Here is a 20,287-nt window from a genome sequence, read left to right on the forward strand (position 1 = left end):
AAAAACCAAAGCAAAAAAACAATTTACTAGTAAAGATCTTAAAGATATTAAAAGGTTTTAATAGGATATTGTGATAATTAAGCATGACTGCCCACATCTGTAACCCCAACAGATGGTGGCACATAGATGAATCTCAGAAACTTGCTGGCCATTCAGCCTAACCAAAATTGTGAGAGACCCTATCTCAAGGGAATAAGTCATTGAGCGGCAAAGAAGAATACCCAACGTCCTCCAGTGTCTCTGAGAGTACACACAACTCCACACACATGTGTATATGTATACACACACTGAAAATGTAATCTTATGAACAATTTCACATCAATACATTTGATGTGAAATACAAGGATCCTATGGTTCTTCTCTGGTCAAATTTTGAAACAGCCGAAGAAATAAGTTATTCTTACCAAAATACAAATAGCAGGGAATTCTAAGCCTCCAAACTCATAACCATAATACCCAAATCTTACAAGAATCTTCTAGTCTCTCTGAGGATCAAGAATATAAAAATCCAAAATGAAATAGTACATCAAACACAGCAATTTATTATAAGGATATGAAGTCACAATCAAACAGGATCTCATTCAGCAACACAAAGTTTGTGACATTAACATAAAATGGAGAAAAATCATACGATCTTGTTACTAGTAACACACAAAGAAAAAAACCAGAAGGTAGCTCCTTGAATCTAATGAATACCTTCAAAAACCTTAAAGCTTGGGGCTGGAGGGATGGTTAAGATGGCAAGTACTGCTCTTCCGGAGGACCTGAGTGTGACTCCCAGCACCCATATTAGGTGGCTCACAACCAGCTCCAGGGAAATCTTGATATTTCTGGCCTCTGTAAGCCCCTGCACTCATATGCACATACACACAGACACATAATTAAAATAATAAAAATAAACTAAAAAATCTACAGTCAACATACTTTACAATGAAATACTAAAAGATTTCTCTTCTATACTGAGAAATAAAGAAGGATTACACCATCACCACTTCTACTGGGATTTTAAAAAGATGCCTCCTTTCTCCAAAATGATATGGAGATTTAATGCAGGGATAAATACATAGACCAACTACACAAAATATGCCTATATATATGGCTTACGAGAAAAGTGATGGGGCATATATCATATGAACAGGATGTTTACTTCAATTAATAGTATTGAGCCTATTGATATCCATATGAAAAAAATTGAAACCTTGACCTCTTATTTTACAGTATCCTACACAAAAATCAATTTAATTCTACATGGGTTTAGAAAAAAATATAGAAGAGTGTCCTTTTGACCTTGTAAGCAAAAAGAAAATTAAACAAAGTGCTAATTATATGAGTAAAAAAGGTAGCAATTTTGATTTCATTAAGAATCTTCTTTAGTCATTAATGGTACCATTAAGAAAATTAAAAAGCAGCATATTTGAGATACACATGACAAAGGACTCTTTGCTTCAGAAAATATGAGGGACTCCTACAATTTGGTAAGAACAAAATTTAAGCTTTACCGAACAAGTATATTTAAGTGGAAAAAACATATAAATAGTAAAGGAAGCTTTTCACAATTATCAGAAAAATACAATGAGAATTATGACATAATATGTCCCAGATAATGGCCAAACAAACAAAACCAGACAATTCTAAATTTTGGTGAAAATATGGAAGAAACAGAAGTGTCATACAATATAAAATGGAACAACTACTTTCAAAGACTGCTGGGCAATATCTTCTAAAATTAAAGCACACCTGTGCCTTAAAGCCCATCAATTCTATCCCCCAAAGTAAAGGTATAAAGTACACATCCAACAAAGTTCATAGCAAAAAAAAAAAAAAAAAGCTGGAAACCTAAAAGTTCTGCAGTATCAGAATGGATGAGTAACTGCAGCACATTTATACAATGAATCAGAGAAACTGAATCATCTATTGCTACAAGTAACCTGGATGATTCATTTAAATACAATTCTGAATAAAATGCAATGGCATTCAAAAGAATTCCTACTATATAATTCAATTTATATAAATTTCAAAATGAAGTAAAACTCTCATGTTACAAGTCAGGGTTGTGGTAATAAGGCGTCATAGATGCTGGATATATTCTGCTGTGGGACAATGGTCTTGTACACCGTAAAGATTTGTCATTTTTATTGGTTTAATAAAATGCTGATTGGCCAGTAGCTAGGCAGGAAGTATAGGCAGGATGAACAGACTAGGAGAATTCTAAGAAGAGGAAAGGCTCAGTCTGCAGCTGTCATCCAGAAGCAGAGAAAGCAAGATGAGAATCCCTCACTGATAAAAGGTACCAAGCCACGTGGCTAACATAGACAAGAATTATGGGTTAATTTAAGTTGTAAGAACTACTTAAATAGTATGGCTGAGCTAAGAGGCAGAACAGTTTATAATTAATATAAGCCTCTGTGTGTTTTGCTGTGACTGAATGGCTGCAGGACTGGGCAGGACAGAAACTTCTATCTACAATATTCTGACTTTTGAATTGGCTCAATTTATGTGCTCAGTTTTATACTTGTGATCTATTCACTTTGTTATATGTATGTACATAAACAACAAAACTTCAATTTAAAAGTTTAAGACTATACTATCATACTACAGGTAACCTATGATAGAAATTTCAGGTTTGATATTTTATTTATTTTTATTCGTTTTTACTTATGTTTACATATGTGTAGTTGCCTGTGGAGGCCAGAAGATCAGATCCCCTAGAGCTAGAGTTATAGACAGACTACTGTGAGGTACCTGATGTGGGTACTATGAACCAAACTCAGGTCCTCGACCATCTCTCTAACCTGAGATATTTTTAAAAACCAAACCTTTTGCACATCCATTTTCCAAGGTCCTGTCCCATCTATTCCTCAACTACTAATAACCTGTTTCTATCACCTCCATCACTGTCTTCTTCCTCAAAGAAAAAGGAATAAACTGCTGAGTGTTGAGTTGGTGTAGTGCTTACCTTCCAAGGATGAGGGAACTCAGTTTAACCCTCAGAACTCACATTAAAAAATTAAGCTTAGTGTCATACACTTTTATAAACCCAGAGCTGGGAAGGCAGAGACAGATCCCTGAGGCTCTCTAGCCAACCAACCTAATCTAATTGTTGAGATTCAGACTAGGATGGGGTTCAGTGGAACTTTGCCTCAAAAAAAGGGAAACTAGTGAGATTATCTCAGTTGATAAAGTGCCTACCACACAACCATGAGGACCTAAATTTAGATCTCCAGAATCCACTCAAAAGGCCAGACACGATGATGTGTTCCCTGTAATCCCAGTACTGGGGGAAGAGGGTTAGGGAAGAGACAGGTCAATACCTGAACCTCATTGGCCAACCATTCTAGCCAAATCAGGAAATTTCAGGTTCCCTGAGAGACACTGCTTCAAAAAAATAAAGGTAAAGTGAGGTAAAGAAAACACATTTAATATCAACCTCTAGCCTCCACACTCATACACACACATGAATTCATGCACATACACACTCATAGGACACCCCTACATATAGACAAAGATGAATGACACCTGAGGAATAACACCCAAGATTGTCCTCTGCCATCCACACATGTGCACTTGAACAGAAATAAACAAGCATACAGACACAAGAAAGAAAAGAATAAATAAGAAAAAGAGATGAGCTCTTATATTTTAGTTGAGAAAATGCATAATAGGATCCTACACCAAGCAGATAAACACCTGTAAGAGACTCAGAACTTAGTTATAGAATTGTGTCACTTTTAATAAAATCTCAAAGAACTCAAAACAGCACAACAGAGAAAATGGTATTACATACCTGTAGTGCAGGAAGACGACTCTGCTGATTAGGAATTACTTTTAATGAGATCATTCCTTTGGTTTCCTTCTATTTAAAGAAAAATGAAAAATGAGACTGTAAAGAAAACTAACTTGGGTGACATGAGTTTCTACTATAGAACCATCTTTATAGTTTGAGCTTTGGTCAGATACTACTTCCTGAACCATGAGAATGTCATATGCTCCCTATGCCAGCATAACCAAAGACAAAAATAATAAAGCAAAACCTCATGACTTTCTCCTCTTCTGCTCTTGGTCCCCAAAAGATTCCTTGAACTTCCTAAAATGATCACAAATATACCCATACTTTATTCCATCCCAATGCAAAGATTGCAAATATTATAGTCACATATAAATATGATGCACACATATGTATTTTTGTTTCTTTTGGTTTTGGTTTTTTTATATAGCTGAGGCTTTCCTTAAACTATGACCTGTAGTAGTATGTTTTCATCAGGACTGCCGGCCCACAAATAATGACAGAATGTAGATCACTAAAAACAGGTTAATTAAGTCATAAGAGCTAGTTGTATATATCATATGTCTGACCTCTGGTATCTCTGAAACACCTAGATTCACCCCAAGTTCCTCTATCTTCCTGGAAGTACCGCCTATTCTCTCCTGCCTAGCTACTGGCCTTTTAGCTCGTTATTAAACCAATTACAGTGACACATCTTCACACAGTGTAAATATTCCACAACAATGATCCTTCTGTGTACTCGGGTTTTTTCTTTGGGCTGCCAGCTTACAAATAATGACATGGAGACTTAGTATTAATTAAGAAAAGTTGGCCTTAGCTTAGGCATGTCCCACTAGTTCTTGTAAATTAAATTAACCCATTTATTTTAATCTATGTTCTGCCATGTGGCTTGTTACTTCATTTCTCCATACTGTCCGTACTGTTTCCTCTACATCTGGCTGGCGACTCTGCCTTCTTTTTCCCAGTGTTCTCTTTCTGCCCAGAAGTCCTGCCTACCTTTTTATTATGCCAAACACAGCAATACATTTTCACACAGGTTACTTCTGCATCAGGCTCCCAAGTGCTAACACAACTAACTACAAGTAAATACAAGTTTAACTTGTTATTTTTTTAAAAAAATTATTCAGTTTGGTTTTGTTTGCTTGTTTTGAGCCAGGTATCATTATGGAATACAGCCTGGAATTCACTATACGGCCCAGGCTAGCCTGGAAATCAAGTGATAGTCTGCCTTGACCTCCTAAGAACTGTTATTATAGGCATGAGCTATTGCACCCAGCTCAATGATTTTGTAATTTTGTTACTCTAAGTATAGATGATCATCCTCTCATTTTCTTGCAAGTTGAATAATAAAAATACACGTAACTATCACATACAAATGTTTTCAAATTATGTATATATTGTATAATGGCTAAACAGTTAATTAACGTATGTATTGCCTCACTACTAATTTTTGTTGTGAGAATACTGAGATCTACTCTCAGTACTTTTAAAAATATAATTCATAGTTATTATAGTAACCATGCTGTACTACGAAGTTATTTTAAATGCATTCATCTTATTTATGTGGAATTTTATAGCTTTTGTTGCTCCATGATCCCCACCCATCCCTAGTCCCTGATCAACACCTTCTACTCTCTACTTCTACAGGTGTGCCTTTCTGGATTCCACATATATATTAGTTTATGTGATGTCTATCTTTCTATGTCTGGCTTGTTTATACAATGTCTTCCTGGTTCACCCATGTTGTAACAAATAATGAGATTTCTTTCTTGTATAAGACAGAACAGTAAGTATTCCATAATATGTATATACCGTATATTTCTACTGCATTGGACCACTGACTCCAAGCCTGCCTAGAATGAATTGTGGCCAACAGTTTTTTGTTTATTTTCTCTGGTTTCATATTAGCTTATGTTTTTCTAATAAGAATTAGATTTCTCTAGAATGATCAGCTCTTTTCTTCTTAGAATATGCTTATTTATAAGCAGCCAGTATCAAAGACTCACTTGAAGAGTCAATTTTCTGGCATCACTCTTGTTATTGACTATGATATTACTGGGGAATCCAGTAATAATTAGGTAGCATATTCAAAAAGGGAGTTTAGAGGGTTTCAGGAAAGATGTATTCATACAAGTATGCATATCCTCAGGAAGAACTCTCTCTCTTGCTGGATCTTTTGAGGATGTCCATACCTGTGTGAAACTGGTAACTACAGGAGCAGGTTTGGCAAGTAAGAATAGGGACATAAATACCTTTTCTAACTTCTTGCTGAATCCACTGAAGGACAACTGATATAGACATTAAAATCAGCTTGTTGAAGCACAAGACAGAATCAAGAATATGGCAAAATGTCAGGAAGAGCAAACAGGAGAGGCAGCCCAAAAACCACACACAATACTGCACATAAAAGATTCTGAGAATACAGACTGAATGAAGGTAACCCACCTACTCAAAGCCAGAGGAATACAGTAGGGATTCAGAAATACCAATACACACCATAATCTCTAGATGTCCAGCACAACATTCTTGTCATTTTATGAGACTGATGCTCAGCTATTGGCCCTGCTCTGCAGTTTTACTAAATTAAAGCAGAGAAACATGATTTCTTGAACAGAATATCAGAAGATCAGAAGTGATAATAAGGTAACAATGCTTTTGCAGAGAAATGAGATATAGACCCCAGTGCCCATTAACCCTTCATGAACACAGAAGACAGTCTTTATCTAGTACAGAAAATACGCACCATTGCCTTCTGCAGCTGGTCTACTGAGTGATTAGTCACATTTGTGCCATTGATTTCTAGGATCTCATCCCCCACGTGAAGGGAGCCTGCCATTAAAGAAACAAAAACCTCAATGTACAAAAGAGTAAAAATTCAAACAATAGCTGTCAGTATAGCTCAAGAATACCACACAAAAGAAACCACAATCTAGGGTATTTTAGAAAATAAATAAAACTCAGTTATTAGAAATATGTAACTAAGAGAGAAAAAACAAATATGGTTCAGAATCCATCTAGGACAGTTCAATACTGCCTTGTCCTTCCTGATATCAGTCATCCAAGAGCTTCATAAAAGCATCTCATCTTTGAATTCCTGGAATTAGAACAGCTGCCAATTCCAGGAGACTATTAGCCAGTGAGTTCAATGTTTCTTTTTTAAAAATTTTATTTCTATTTCATGTACATTGGTGTTTTGCCTATATGTCTATGTGAGGGTGTCAGATCCTCTGGAACTGGAGTAATAGTTGTTAGCTGCTATGTAGGTGCTGGGAACTGAACCCTGGTCCCGTGGGAGAACAGTCAGTGTTCCTACCCACTGAGCCATCTCTAGCCCCTAGGTTCAATGTTTCTTTGTTATTGTTAAACTAAACCTCCAATGTATTTTTATTTTATTTAAATTATTTATTTATTATGTATACAGCATTCTGTTTGCATGTATCCCTGCAGGCCAGAAGAGGGCACCAAATCTCACTGCAGATGGTTGTGAGCCATAGGAATTGAACTCAGGACCTCTGGAAGAGCAGGCAAAGCTCTTAACCACTGAGCCATCTCTCCAGCCCTCTAATGTGCTTTTAAATGGTTATTCAATGTTAAAATTCTATGTGAAGGCTGGTTACCAAATTCATGTCATGTTACCTTGAATTAAAAAAAAAAAAGAACAAAAAATATAGTAAGGGCCAGGCAGTGGTGGTGCATGCATTTAATCCCAGCACTGGGGAGGCAGAGACAGGTGGATCCCTGTGAGTTTGAGACCAGCCTGGTCTACAGAGCAAATACCAGGACAGGCTCCAAAGCTACAGAGAGACCCTGTCTCAAAAACCAAAAAAAAAAAAAAAAAAAAAAAAAAAAAAAAAAAAAAAAAAAACCCAAAAAAAACCCCCAGTAAAACATAAAAGGATAGGAATTAATGATGTAGGAGACTCATTGGAATAGCCACACTCAAATATTAGGCATAATTTCTAGTATCGTACAGGCTATCTGCAGCTGCAAAAACATGCTATATTTTAACTTATTATTCTGTTCTTTCATTGCTCCCTAAAATATATTTTAGTAAATGATGCATCTGAAAATTGCTGGCACTCTAACATTAAGGAAATACAATAGTTAATTATAATTACTTAATTTTGGTTTCCTCATTTAAGCTGTTTATAAAATAAATAAAATTATTATTTTATAATAAATGAGAAAATCCAAGCTCCAGGAAGGTAGAGAAACAGCTTTGTTTACTGTTACATATCAGTCATATGTAATGGGTGCATATAGTAAAGAGTCACTTATTAACTAAATGGGAAAAATATCATTATAAAACAATATATAAGAAGTGCAGAGGGCTGCTTGGTGATGGTGCATGCCTTTTATCTCAGCACTCGGGAGGCAGAAGCAGATGGATTTCTGAGTTCAAGGCCAGCCTGGTCTGCCGTTGGCCACGCCAGAGGAGCAGCAAGTTACAACTGAAGTTACAGGTGTCAGCCCAACAGAAGGGAATCCTCTGATGGGCCAATCTTGTTTAAGCAAGGCCACCGGACTTCAGATCCTGGAATGTCTTTTGCTTCTGCTCTGCCTTTCCATGTTTGCTGCAGTTCTCTTTCTCTGGTATCTAGCATGGTGTGAGTGGATGTGGGGAGATCTCCACAGCCTGTAATATAGTGATATCTCTCAGAAACATCCCGTTCTACCTGTGGATTATCAAGATGACCCCTCCCCAAGCTGTACTGTCTAATTTGATAATAATAATAATGATAGCTTATGTAGAGTTTTGGTGAATAAAAATAAATACAAGGATATGTTTCATAGCCAGGGTCTGTGAGTCTCACCTAAGGAGCTGCATGGATTGTAGCTCAAGTTAATGATTAACAAGTGAGTCCCAATAGCCCGGCTAGTTTAAATTCTCTTAACCTTAATATTGGGAGCTGTGCTCACAGGTCTCAGAGTGCATCACAGCTGAAACAAAGCTTTGAAAATAATGAAGTTAGACTAAGATATTTTTGTTAAATAACTTCGAGGGGAAAAATCCAAGAAGACAATCTAAAGTTTTAGAAAGGCACTTAGTTGAATACAGAACTCTTTAAAGTCAGGGAATAAGAACAAAGCAGCCCAATTATTACTGGCTGACGTACTCTCCTTGCTAGATTTGGTTGATGACCAAAGGTGATGATTAATTCCTTATACCCATTTATGTCCTTAATCTCCTGATAAAAAACTACTAATGAATGGATATGTACCGTAAAGATTTAAAGTAAAACTGACTGATTCTTTTTCATATATAAAAGTTTAGGTTTGTGATTCCTTTAAGATTCCTTATAAGATTACCTTTAAAGATAAGTAATAAAGTAATTGGCCCTTTATTTGTAACTGCAAAATGCAGCCTGAGAGTAAAAGACCTTGCTGGCCACATGGTTAATCTATAACAAGTTGCTTGGGTATGAAGTATGTGGGTTCTTAGGATAAATTGGTTTTTGCCTGTAATACATAAAATGTTGAATCATATGAGGGAGATTAAAAACATTTTTTTTACCTATATTCATTCACTTGAGAAATGGAATGCAACTGTTTTGACTCTTATAGTGCCTGAAAAATTCTGTTGGGGTATAAAGGCTATAAAACAACATGAGCCGGGCGGTGGTGGCACACGCCTTTAATCCCAGCACTCGGGAGGCAGAGGCAGGCGGATCTCTGAGTTCGAGGCCAGCCTGGTCTACAAGAGCTAGCTCCAGGACAGGCTCTAGAAACTACAGGGAAACCCTGTCTCGAAAAACAAAAAAAAACAAAACAAAACAAAAAAAACAAAAAAAAAAACAAAAAAGAAAACAACATGAGATGAGAGAGACAGAATAAAAGGAGAGAATAAAGAGAGAAAATAAAGAAGAAGAAGAAGAAAGAATAAAACCATCAAGAGAGTTTGTGAGTGTCTTTTTCCCTAACGCCCCTCAGATAGAAAGTTTAGACTCACTGACTATGGATTCCTGTCAAAGCCCTGTCTGTGCTGCTGGAGGCTGGTCCCCCAGACAGCAGTACTAGTCTACAGAGTGAGTTTCAGGACAACCAGGGCTACATAGAGAAACACTGTCCTGAAAAACCAAAAGAAAAAAAAGAAGGTACAGAGGAAGAGATGGTGGTACTGAGTAGTTTATACTAAGATCTTACCATGTAATTTTCTAAAGAGTCAGTTTGGATATTTTTTTAAGACAAGTTTTTTTTCTGTGTAGCTCTGGCTGTCCTGAAACTCACTTTGTAGAACAAGCCTGTCTTGAACTTAGAGATCCACCTGCCTCTGCTTCCTGAGTACCGGGATTAAAGGTATATGCCACCATGCCCACCTTAAAGAGTCAGTTATTAACTCAAAGAATCTCTTGGCACTTTCATGAAAATGCTATCAGTTTTGAGGACTATAAACTTCATGTCCCACACCACCGAATAGAGAGTAAATAATTAATCCCAGAATAAAACTAGACTTAGGATCCCCTCCTCCCTGCCAGAGTACCTTGTCTATGAATCATGCCACCATGGAGAATTCTGGCCACAGTACATGACTGTTTTTCATTCAGCTTCAAAGTAATTCCCTGGAATAAAGGCAGTGGAACAGTAAGCTTTGTTTTAAGCCCTTTCTGAAGATAATCTTTAAAGCATCTAAAGAAAAAATTGCAGAGAACAACATTTCCATTTACATCAGGGTCAGTTCTCAAGTAGAAAAAGCAGGAAGCTTGCTTGCTTTGAAAGAAACTTGAGATGGGGACAAAAAACAGTGAAGCTGGCAGATTGTACAATTCCATGAGTGGCCATTGGCAGTTTTATGGCCCAATGATTTCACTAGTAGAGAATAAATGATGAATAACAATAGGACAAGAGATTACCATGGGCTCTTCTGTGATCTTCTCAAACTGTATGAGACGTACTTTCCTTGCCTCTTGCCCTTTAGAATGGGCAGGGCTACCTGGAACAGTAGACCCATTGGTGTACATGTCCTCAGTGGCAACATTCAACTGATTCAATGCAGTCTGTCAAATGAAAACAGATTAGTGGATAAAACAGCAAAGGCCCATGGTCAGTCAATTATCTGTAATTAAAAACTAAAAAGCTTTGAAAACCCAGTTCTTTCAGATAAAGGAATGATTTTTTTATTAAAAATATTCTGAGGGTTTAGAAAACTCAGTGGTTAAGAGCACTGGCTGCTCTTTGTGAGAACTTGGGTTCAATTCTCAACACCCGCATGACAGCTTACAACTGTCTGTTGAGATGCAAAATAGTACAGAAATTGCAAAGGGCCAAACATAAACACCCACTTACTCTATGGTCCAGCAATCCTACTCTTAGGGGTTAATCCAAGATAAAAAAAATCTGTCTACATAGGAACTTGTATGCAGATGTACATAGCAGGTTTGTGTTCCCAATAGTCCACCCAAAAGGAAACAACACAGATGTTGACACACAGGAAAATACACAAGCCAGTTGTTCATGAATACAAGAGGTCAAACTACAAAATAAAAGAGATGAACCCAGAAACCTGTTAAATAAAGGAAGTCTTATTAAAAAGAATATGTACAATATGATAAAATGTATGTGAGATTTTAGAGCAAACAAAACTATTGTAAATAATTAAGACAGTAGTTGTCTTGAAGGGAAAGGACTGGCATAAGAGAATTAGAATGCTGGTAATATTTGATACCATGATACAGTGTATAATAGTATACTCAAGATTTTTGCATTTTACTGTATTTAAAATTTACCTTAAAAAGTAACCATAAACAAGCTAGGCAGTGGTGTCGCACACCTTTAGTCCCAGCACTTGGGAGGCAGAGGCAAAGGCAGGTGGATCTCTTTTTGTAGACCAGCCTGGTCTACAAATCAGAGTTCTAGGACTTTACACAGAAAAACTCTGTCTTGGAAAACTAAAAAACAAACAAACAAAACAGCAACAACAAAACAAAAACAAAAACAAAAAACATGGACAAATATGAACTCTAGACAGTGATATACCTACTGAAGTTCATCATACTGAAGTTTATGAACAAATATGAACTCTAGACAGTGATATACATACTGAAGTTCATCATACTGAAGTTCATGAACAAATATGAACTCTAGGCAGTGATATACATACTGAAGTTCTTTGGGGTGAAATATCCTGACATCTGCACCTTGCCTTCAAATGCAAAAAAAAGTGGATAGATGGGTGGTTCTTGGTAGATATATGTGTTAAGGCAAATAAAGCAATATGTCAATTATAGAAGCCAGAATGATAATTTTTTCATCTTTTCAGTAAGTTTAAATTTTTCCAAATATAATATTGGTGAAGAATAGCATTAAGGGAGTAAAAAGGGGGACTGGAGAGAGAGCTCAGTGGTTAAAAGCACTTGTTGCTCTTGCAGAGGACCTGAGTTTGGTTCCCAGCACCTACATAGTGGCTCACAACCACTTGTAACTCCAGCTTAAGAGCATCTGATACCCTCTTTTGGCCTCTGTGGGCACCAGGCACAAAGGTGGTGTATAAACTTACACACAGGTGAAAACACCCATAAACTATAAATAAATACTTTAAAAGAGTGGGAGAATGAAAAGGGAGCTGGGGAGATGGCTCAGTAGGTAAAAGTGCTTGCTGCCCAAGTATGAATACCTGAGTATAAATTCTCAACACCCACATAAAAAGCCCAGCAAGGTCATCTATAATCCCAGCTTTTTCTGGGGTAAAGATGAGTACCAGCAGGGCTTTACTGGCCACCAGTATAGCTCTAGGTTCAGTGAGAGAGCCTGTCTAGAGAAAGTATGATTTAAAAAAGTACTATGGCAAGACATCTGGCTTCTGTGTTAGTGCATGGTTGCACACAATTGTATGCATGTATACATATAACACACACAGAGAGAGACAAGGTGTAAAAAATAGTAAAAAGGCAAGCCATTAGGTACGGAACTGGAACTCTTGTACCTGCAGGTAGGCACATAAACTGGTAAAATATTATTGGGGTATCTCTCCTCTGAATTTCATTAGTTATTTGCAGAAGAACAGATGAGAGGTCACATTTTGGAACAAGACCAGCTTACTAATGACTACACCACCCATTCAGCAATCATTAACTGCCAACAGATCCACAAGGAGGGTCTAATATATACACAAAGAAATGCGGATGGACTCAATCCTGTATAGGTCTTGTAGCATTGCTTTTTAATGTCATACAGTTTAAAGTTTCAATTACTTGAGAGTAATTTGAAGACATTTTACCTTTCTTATTCTACAAATGTTTGTACATAAAATATTAAATCAAAACCAATATAGCAAGTCAGAGGAGGAAGAACTAGTGTGAGCTTGGTATGTGGATACAAGCTGAAAATGAAGAGCAGCTATATACTAGCCACACCCAGGGGTAGCCCTCAAGGACACTGGGAGATGTGGAAGGTCTTCTCAATAAATAGAGCTGTGAAAAATATATCTTCCCACTCATTTTTCTGGGAGAAAGAAGTCTTATGTGGGAATATATACACTGCTGGAATGAGTTGAGCGGCCCGCCCATACACAGAGGGAAAAAGGTGGAAAGATGAGGGGCAAGGAGGTTTTGCCTAGAAACTTGCAAGACGTTATGACTTATAACATAGGTATGCTCTTCAAAAACTGTCAACTTACTGCTTCCTTTGTAATGGAAAGGACAATGAGAACTGAAATAGTTTCATTTACTGGGTATGGGTAACCTCAGATGAGGGAAGTGTTGAGAAAGAGAAACTGACTTGTTTTGCAGCTAAAACGTCCAAAACTCACATGACATGGTCATATGGCATTTATGTTGTAACACTATTGAAAAGGTTGTAGTTTGAAAATTAACTTAGCAACACAGAACTTCACACAAATCCGAGGTACTCTACAACAACAATCCAGTGGCATTATAGTCATTGTGTGGGATGACACCCTGTAGCCCTGACAAGGGGGCTTAGAGGTAATTTTGAAACTGTTTATGTGAAAAATAAAACAATGTGAAGATAATTATGCTACCTTCACCACAAACAGTGAAAAAATAGTGTATTCACATTTACTTAGAAACATACAAATAATCTTTGGAAGGCACAGTGATTATTTCTAGAAAGGGAGAAAGTGGTTGGCTACAAGATGGAGTGAGAAGGAAATTGCTTTCATGAGCTGACTTTACTCACCATACCTTGCAAATTATGAACTATGTGTATAAATTACTTTAAGAAAATAATTTAGATTTATCCTTTAATTGTAGCACTTAGACAGAAGCAAGCAGATCTCTGTGAGTTCGAGGCCAGCCTTGTCTACAGGGCTATACAAAGAAACCCTGCCTCGAAAAAAATAAATAAATACATAAATAAATAAACAAAATAAAATAATTTAGCAAAATAATATATTAAGTAGAACTTAAAAACCTAGAACACATCACTTAACAGAAAAATGTACTGTCTGAATTAGATTTCTGGCTCTTTTACTAACTGCTGGGTAACTTTGGATTCTTGACCTTCTTGCACTTCTGTTTCTTCAACTGTAAAATGAGGATAGTAACAGGATGACTTTACTGGGTTGCAAGCTTAATATAATACTTTGAAGCAGTTGGTAAATGTGGGCCATGGTTACCATGCTACTGTATAGCTCTCTGTTGTGAGTGCTGACATACTAATAATACTGAAAGATGCCACTAAAGAAAATACTCAGCATTCAAAGCCTCATGTATCCCTCCATTTTATATCACAATGATTAATTTCTATTCAGGAAAATGGAAGTCTACTGTTCCCACCAAGTTCTCAAAACAACATCCCTTTCTACAACTGGCAAGATGGACTTTTCTGACACGAGTGGAATTCCCACTTAAGTTGGCAGTCTGACTACTTATGTGGATCTCATCCTCCCTTACTTCTTGTCTATCTATTTGAACCTTTAGAGACAGGGTCTCATTATGTATCTCAAAGGGGGCTGGAATCACAATCCTCCTGACTCAGACTTCCAAACACCAAGATTATAGGCACACACCACCACACCCAGGTTTTCAGAGCAAAGTGGTATTCCCACTTTGCTGGAGAAAGAGAAAACACACTTTTCATATCACCCATGGAGAAAACATTAAAGCATCACCAAGGATAACAGATTTCATTCAATAATTCTCTAAAAGACAGAAAGTAGGCAAAGGAACAGTCACTGATCACTCAAGTATTTAGCTAAGAAGAAGGGCCATACTGCTCCAAGGGAGTCATGGGCTGGAAACATATTCAAAAGCTGTGACTCTGTGGATCAGCTCCACTGTCAAGGCAAGAAGGCAGAGGGGCCAAGTCAGTTGGACCCGATCAGAACTTCTCCAGAGAACAGCATTTCTTATCTCATAGGCCAGAGCTCCAGAACACAGCCATACAACCACCTCAAGCTGCAAAAAAGGCTGGAAAAGTAAGAATTTAGCTAGATTACATCTTGCCATCCCAAACAATATCAGGGATCTGGAAAAATTGGAACATTAGTTCAGCAACCAACTACAACAAGATTAAAAATCACTGACTTTCACATTTTTGGATTCACCGACAGACAAATCTTAAAAAAGTTATAAAGAACATTTTGTAAATGCAAGCAATGTAACAAATTAAGATATATATGTGCTAGAGGCTGAGAAGTTTAAAGAGATGGAGAAAAGTACTTAATCTTGTCCCCTTAGAAAGGTGAGCATCAAAAGTAGTATCTGCTTGGACAGCTAATCAAAAAGGATATATTTTCTATCTTTTTTTGTTTTGTTTATTTTGGGGGGGGCAGGGTTTCTTTGTGTAGCCCTGTCTGTCTTGGAACTTGATCTGTAGATCAGGCTGACCTCAAACTCACAGAGATCTGCCTCCCACGGCCTCCTGAGTGCTGGAATTAAAGGCACGTGCCACCATCTTCTAGCTATAATTTTCTTTATTGTGACTACATATCTTTGATTTGTTTAATTTTAAAAAATCAAGAAATTCAATCCAGGTGACCCAGCTATCTTGTTCTCCATTTCTGTCTAGGACCAGAGGCTGGTGTCAGAGGTCAAGCGGTTTTACTTACCTGATCCGCTGAAGTTAAAGTCAAATTACCTCTAGACAATTTGGTCTTTTAAAATTATAAATATGATGGAAGGTCATAGACCTATCTATGAATAGTTAAACTAATTTTGAAAGAGAAGTGGTAAATATCAGTCTAACTAGTTTCAAAATTTATTATATAGTTTCAATAAAGTCTTATTTATAAACTAGGTATGGTAGCACATACCTGTAATCCTAGCACATGGGAGGCTGGGGCAGAAGATTAAGTCTGAGAGTAACCTGGAATACGAAGGGAGTTTGCAATAATCCTGGGCTACAAAACAAGACCTGGTATCATGTTGTCTTCTTGAACTCTGAATCCCATGCTTCTATTTTAACTAACTCCTGGAGTCTAAGGCTTATGAATTATTTTACTGCAAATGGTTTGTAAACATTACTTTTTGACCTCAAAATACGGATCACAAAGTAGAGACAAGAACTTTCTTTTCTTTTTTGGTTTTTCGAGACAGGGTTTCTCTGTTGTAGCTTTGGAGACTGTTCTGGAACTTGCTCTGTAGACCAGGCTAGCTAGCCTTGAACTCACAGAAATTCACCTGCCTCTGCCTCCTGAGTGCTGGGTTTAAAGGAATGCACCATGACTACCTAGCTAAGAATTTAATTTTAATCAGCTAGGCCTGGTGGTGCAGGTTTGTAATCTCAACTCTGGGGAGTCTGAGACAAGGAGGGCTGCCAAGAGTTTGAAGTCTGCCTAGGCTATACAGTGAGATGATATTTAAAAAATAAAACAGAACAACAAAAACTGCCAGGCATGTTAGGGTTAAAGGTATTATTTTAAACCCAGCACTCTGAAGGCAAAGTCAGGCAGAACTGTTTTGAGTTTGAGGCCATCCTGGTCTACATAGTGAGATCCAGGCCAGCTAAAGCTACATAGTAAGGCCTTATCTTAAAAGAAAACCAAATAAACAAATAATAAAAACAAAGAAATGGTTTGATGAATGTTGTTTTATACATAATCTCAACACTGGTCTAATGGCTATGCAGAAACCAAGGGCCAAGTATTTGAAAATACAGTTCAGTGTTTTAGGTGGAATGGAGCTGTTTGTGTTTCCTGTTTTATTTCAATGGAAGAAGCCTGTGCCGATTTGTTCAGAGTGCACTGGACAGATAAGCAAATCAGCCAAGGACCTTTAAACATGTGGCCTTTGGATTGATATATGTATTTAGTACCTGAGAAGCAAAGCTCTAGTTAATGTATGATTTTAAGACAATGCCTGCCAGAAAATTCCTGATTCTTGGGCTTTCCTGTGTCTCCAGTTCTTATCATTTATAGTTAAATAGTTCTAAGCTCTATACTTCCTTAGGGAATTGTTAGTTTCATGGCTTCTCTAGCTTTTTTATTGTAGTTTTCCCCTCACAAAGTGAAACAGTTATGTCCATGTTAATAGTGGGTACTTGTGGACATCAGATGGGCTCAGCCAAGCATCTACACAAGACTGGCAGGTGATATTAAGGTCCTCCCAGGCTCTTCTTCTGTATTTAGGGTCACTCATCTCCTTGGACTGGGCATTCTAAGTTCTCCATGTGGAAGCAGTTGGCAGAGGGTCTAACAGTAGATTGAATAAATGTTTGTTCATTCCTGTGCTCACTAGTTCATTGCCATTTGTTCTGAAGCCAATTACTTTAAATGAGAAAGTCAACTATATTTGTCCCTGCTCTATTCACCCCCACTACCCCTGCCCCCACCTCTGCCAAGTTATTTTCATCTATTTTTTTTTTAATTTCAACTTCCTTTGAGAAACTGTCTCTGCCCTTTGAACTGTGCTACAGATGTTTCCTCTGAAGGAGGTGCAGGGGGCTGTGAAACACTGCAGAGTGCCCAGCATTGCTGAAGCCTGCATTTTGTAGAATACAGGATGTACGGGGCAAACAGTACTTCAGGCAAAATGGAATAGCCTATAAAGAAAACACCAAGGTTCAATGCAATACATTCCATGTACAATAGCAGAAAGCAAGTCAGGGAGCAGCATGGTCAGTGAATCTGCTCCTGATTATCATTCTACCAAAGAAAGAGCACCTTCTTGGGTCTGGCTGTCTCATTTGAGAATGGGATATTTCCATTCAAAGTCTGTTTTCAGAGAATGTACACTAGAAAATAAAATGTCATTTTAAAATTATTTAGTCTTTACCAAAATTTTCTCACTACTTAGTATGATCTGTCAGTTTTCTTCCTTTCCTGTCCTTCACTTCCAGGATATTTATGACTTTATTTTTTAAAACCGGTAAGACTTAGATACCTTACAGATAGGAATCTGGTTTTATTGTGGTCACAGAGGCTTAAGTAGATTAGTGTTTTACCACATAAATTCTGCTCTTTGCTCTTTGATAAGACACTGAACTAGAACATCAGGAACAGATGTTTCTTTCAGTAGTCATGACATTTGGGGGTCTGCTAATTCATTCCTGTAAAAAGTTAAGTACATTTAGTTGTGACAATTAAAAATGTCCTGAAGTCTGACTTGTTGGCTCATGCCTATAAGTCCATCACTCTGGAAACTGAGGCAGAATTGCCAGGAGTTCAAGGCCTGTAAGGACAATAAATAAAGTTACAAGCTAGCCTTAACTACAGTGTGAGGCCTTAAACAACAAACAAAAAGCAAAATGTCTTCCTACTTGTCAGCAGGAAAGATAAAATTTCCTGACATTTAATTGGTGCACAGGTTCTTCCCCTAAGCAGTGAACTGCTCTGTCAGGGTTACTAAAAGAGAACCGTGGGTGTGGAGCATAGAAAGGCAAGATTAAATAACCGTTCTTCCAAAACTGGCTGGGGGAGGGGAAATGACACCAGAGGTTAGGAAAAGAAAACAAAGAATTGGGGAACCAGAATACAACTGTCATAAACACATTTTTTTCCTTATCAATTCTTTACTTTTCTTTTTTTTTTCCCTTCATCTAAAAAAAAGGTGATCAAAGCACATAAGAGGGTTTTTTGCTCAAGGTACCATTCCTGCAAAGCTTTTTGGTTTTATTTTTCCCAGTTTCTGAGCTGTAGAAATGGCTCAGCCGTTAAAGACTAGGATCACAACCAAAAATATTTTTCTCAGTTTCACCTAGTATTATCTTTGAACATTTTAAGTAATGTATGTTGTTTAATAGTTGTACCTGCTTGTCACAAATCCAGCTTTGCTGTATCGTAAGCAACTCAGTAAATCTCCCAGAAGGAACTAGAAAGTAGAGGAAGCAGGGTAAGGGAGCAGAAGTAAGCAGGGTTCACACTATAACCTACTGAATTTGGGGGAGACATGCTACATAGAATATAATTCATAACCTCTTCTGGGGGCCTCTGACACAGGAGATTAGTAGTTATTTACTGTTTAACACTGGAATATGAAGGCTACACTAATTTACAACGAAGTACAAGGGGACCTGCTGAAATGAAATGCAAAGGGACACTGGGTGAGCTCTTTAGAGCACGAAGTTGGCTTTCACAATGTCTGTGAGACTGAACACAAATGATCAACAACCAACCAGGCAGATCTTCTCTTGGATGTGTTCCTTAAAGTCTTTCATTTTTCTTCTTAAAGTCTTTCTGTTACCATCCATGAGCAAGTTTTCTTTGACCTCAGTAAGCATTTGGTCCTGGCCAGCCTACTGGGATTTTCACCTTGGAGGGCTGCCCCAGACAACTATTCACCACACCCAGATCTCAGTATGAACTCGGCCCAAAGCGAAGGCCTCCACCCTGGGAACAAGACACTCAAGATCAGGTCCTCCGGGGCAGATCACCCAGGAAGAAGGCTACGGATAGGACAAATCCAGAAGTAGATGGAAAGGCCTGGAGCCGAGACCCAACCCGAACCCCGAGGACCCCAGAGGTCCAGCTAACCTCAGGTCGGTTGCGCTTCTGTAGCAAGTGTTCCAGGTAGAGGTCCGAGAGCGCGGTGCGCATGCTATTCCCACCCTCGCCTTCGCTCGACTTGAGCGTCATCTCGCAGGAGCACGGACACCGGGACACTGGAGCTGCAGAGTTTAAGCCCGGGAATCGCAAACCGGTAACCGCGGCCTGTTCGGAGCCCTGGGAGACTGAGGCGGAGGCGGAGGCGGCGGAGGCGGCGGAGGCGGCGGAGGCGGCGGAGGCGGCGGAGGCGGTGGAGGCAGCGCAGACGGCAGAGGAGAAAAGGAACTAGAGCTGCGCCAGCCCCAACCCCGCAGGCTAGGAGCCAAAAGGACTGGGTGGAGCAGTACCCACGCTCCGCCTACTTCCCGCCCTGGCCCGCCCCTAAGCCCACCCACGCCTTGGCCTTCCTCGTGCCTAGCGATTGGAGAAGGCGTACCTTAGGGCTGCTAGGACGCTCTGCTCTTGCCACGCCTCTGCGGGCCCGAGTTGCGCAGGCTGCAGCCTTAGAAGATGGAATTCTGTCTCGCTTTTACCCGCAGGCCTGAAATACCGGAGCAGATCCAGAAACGTTCAGCTACTGCATCTGCCGCCCCTTTACTATCCATGAGTTGCAACCAGCAGGC

General features: G+C 38.5%; 1 protein-coding gene across 1 annotated transcript in view; it reads right to left on the reverse strand.

The window, feature by feature from the left end:
* Window positions 1-19,909, reverse strand: part of Mpp1 (membrane palmitoylated protein 1) — a 31,356-nt gene extending 11,447 nt beyond the window's left edge. Inside the window, exons 1-5 of the mRNA XM_038316126.1 lie at window positions 19,653-19,909; window positions 10,636-10,779; window positions 10,266-10,344; window positions 6,528-6,613; window positions 3,785-3,853 (exon numbers count right to left, since the gene is read on the reverse strand). Coding sequence (XP_038172054.1) covers window positions 3,785-3,853; window positions 6,528-6,613; window positions 10,266-10,344; window positions 10,636-10,779; window positions 19,653-19,754 — 480 coding nt within the window. The 5' untranslated portion in view covers window positions 19,755-19,909. The remainder of the gene's footprint in view (window positions 1-3,784; window positions 3,854-6,527; window positions 6,614-10,265; window positions 10,345-10,635; window positions 10,780-19,652) is intronic.
* Window positions 19,910-20,287: the final 378 nt, after the last annotated feature.

Source organism: Arvicola amphibius, chromosome X (genome assembly GCF_903992535.2).
Source record: "Arvicola amphibius chromosome X, mArvAmp1.2, whole genome shotgun sequence".
Classification (NCBI taxonomy): Eukaryota; Metazoa; Chordata; class Mammalia; order Rodentia; family Cricetidae; genus Arvicola; species Arvicola amphibius.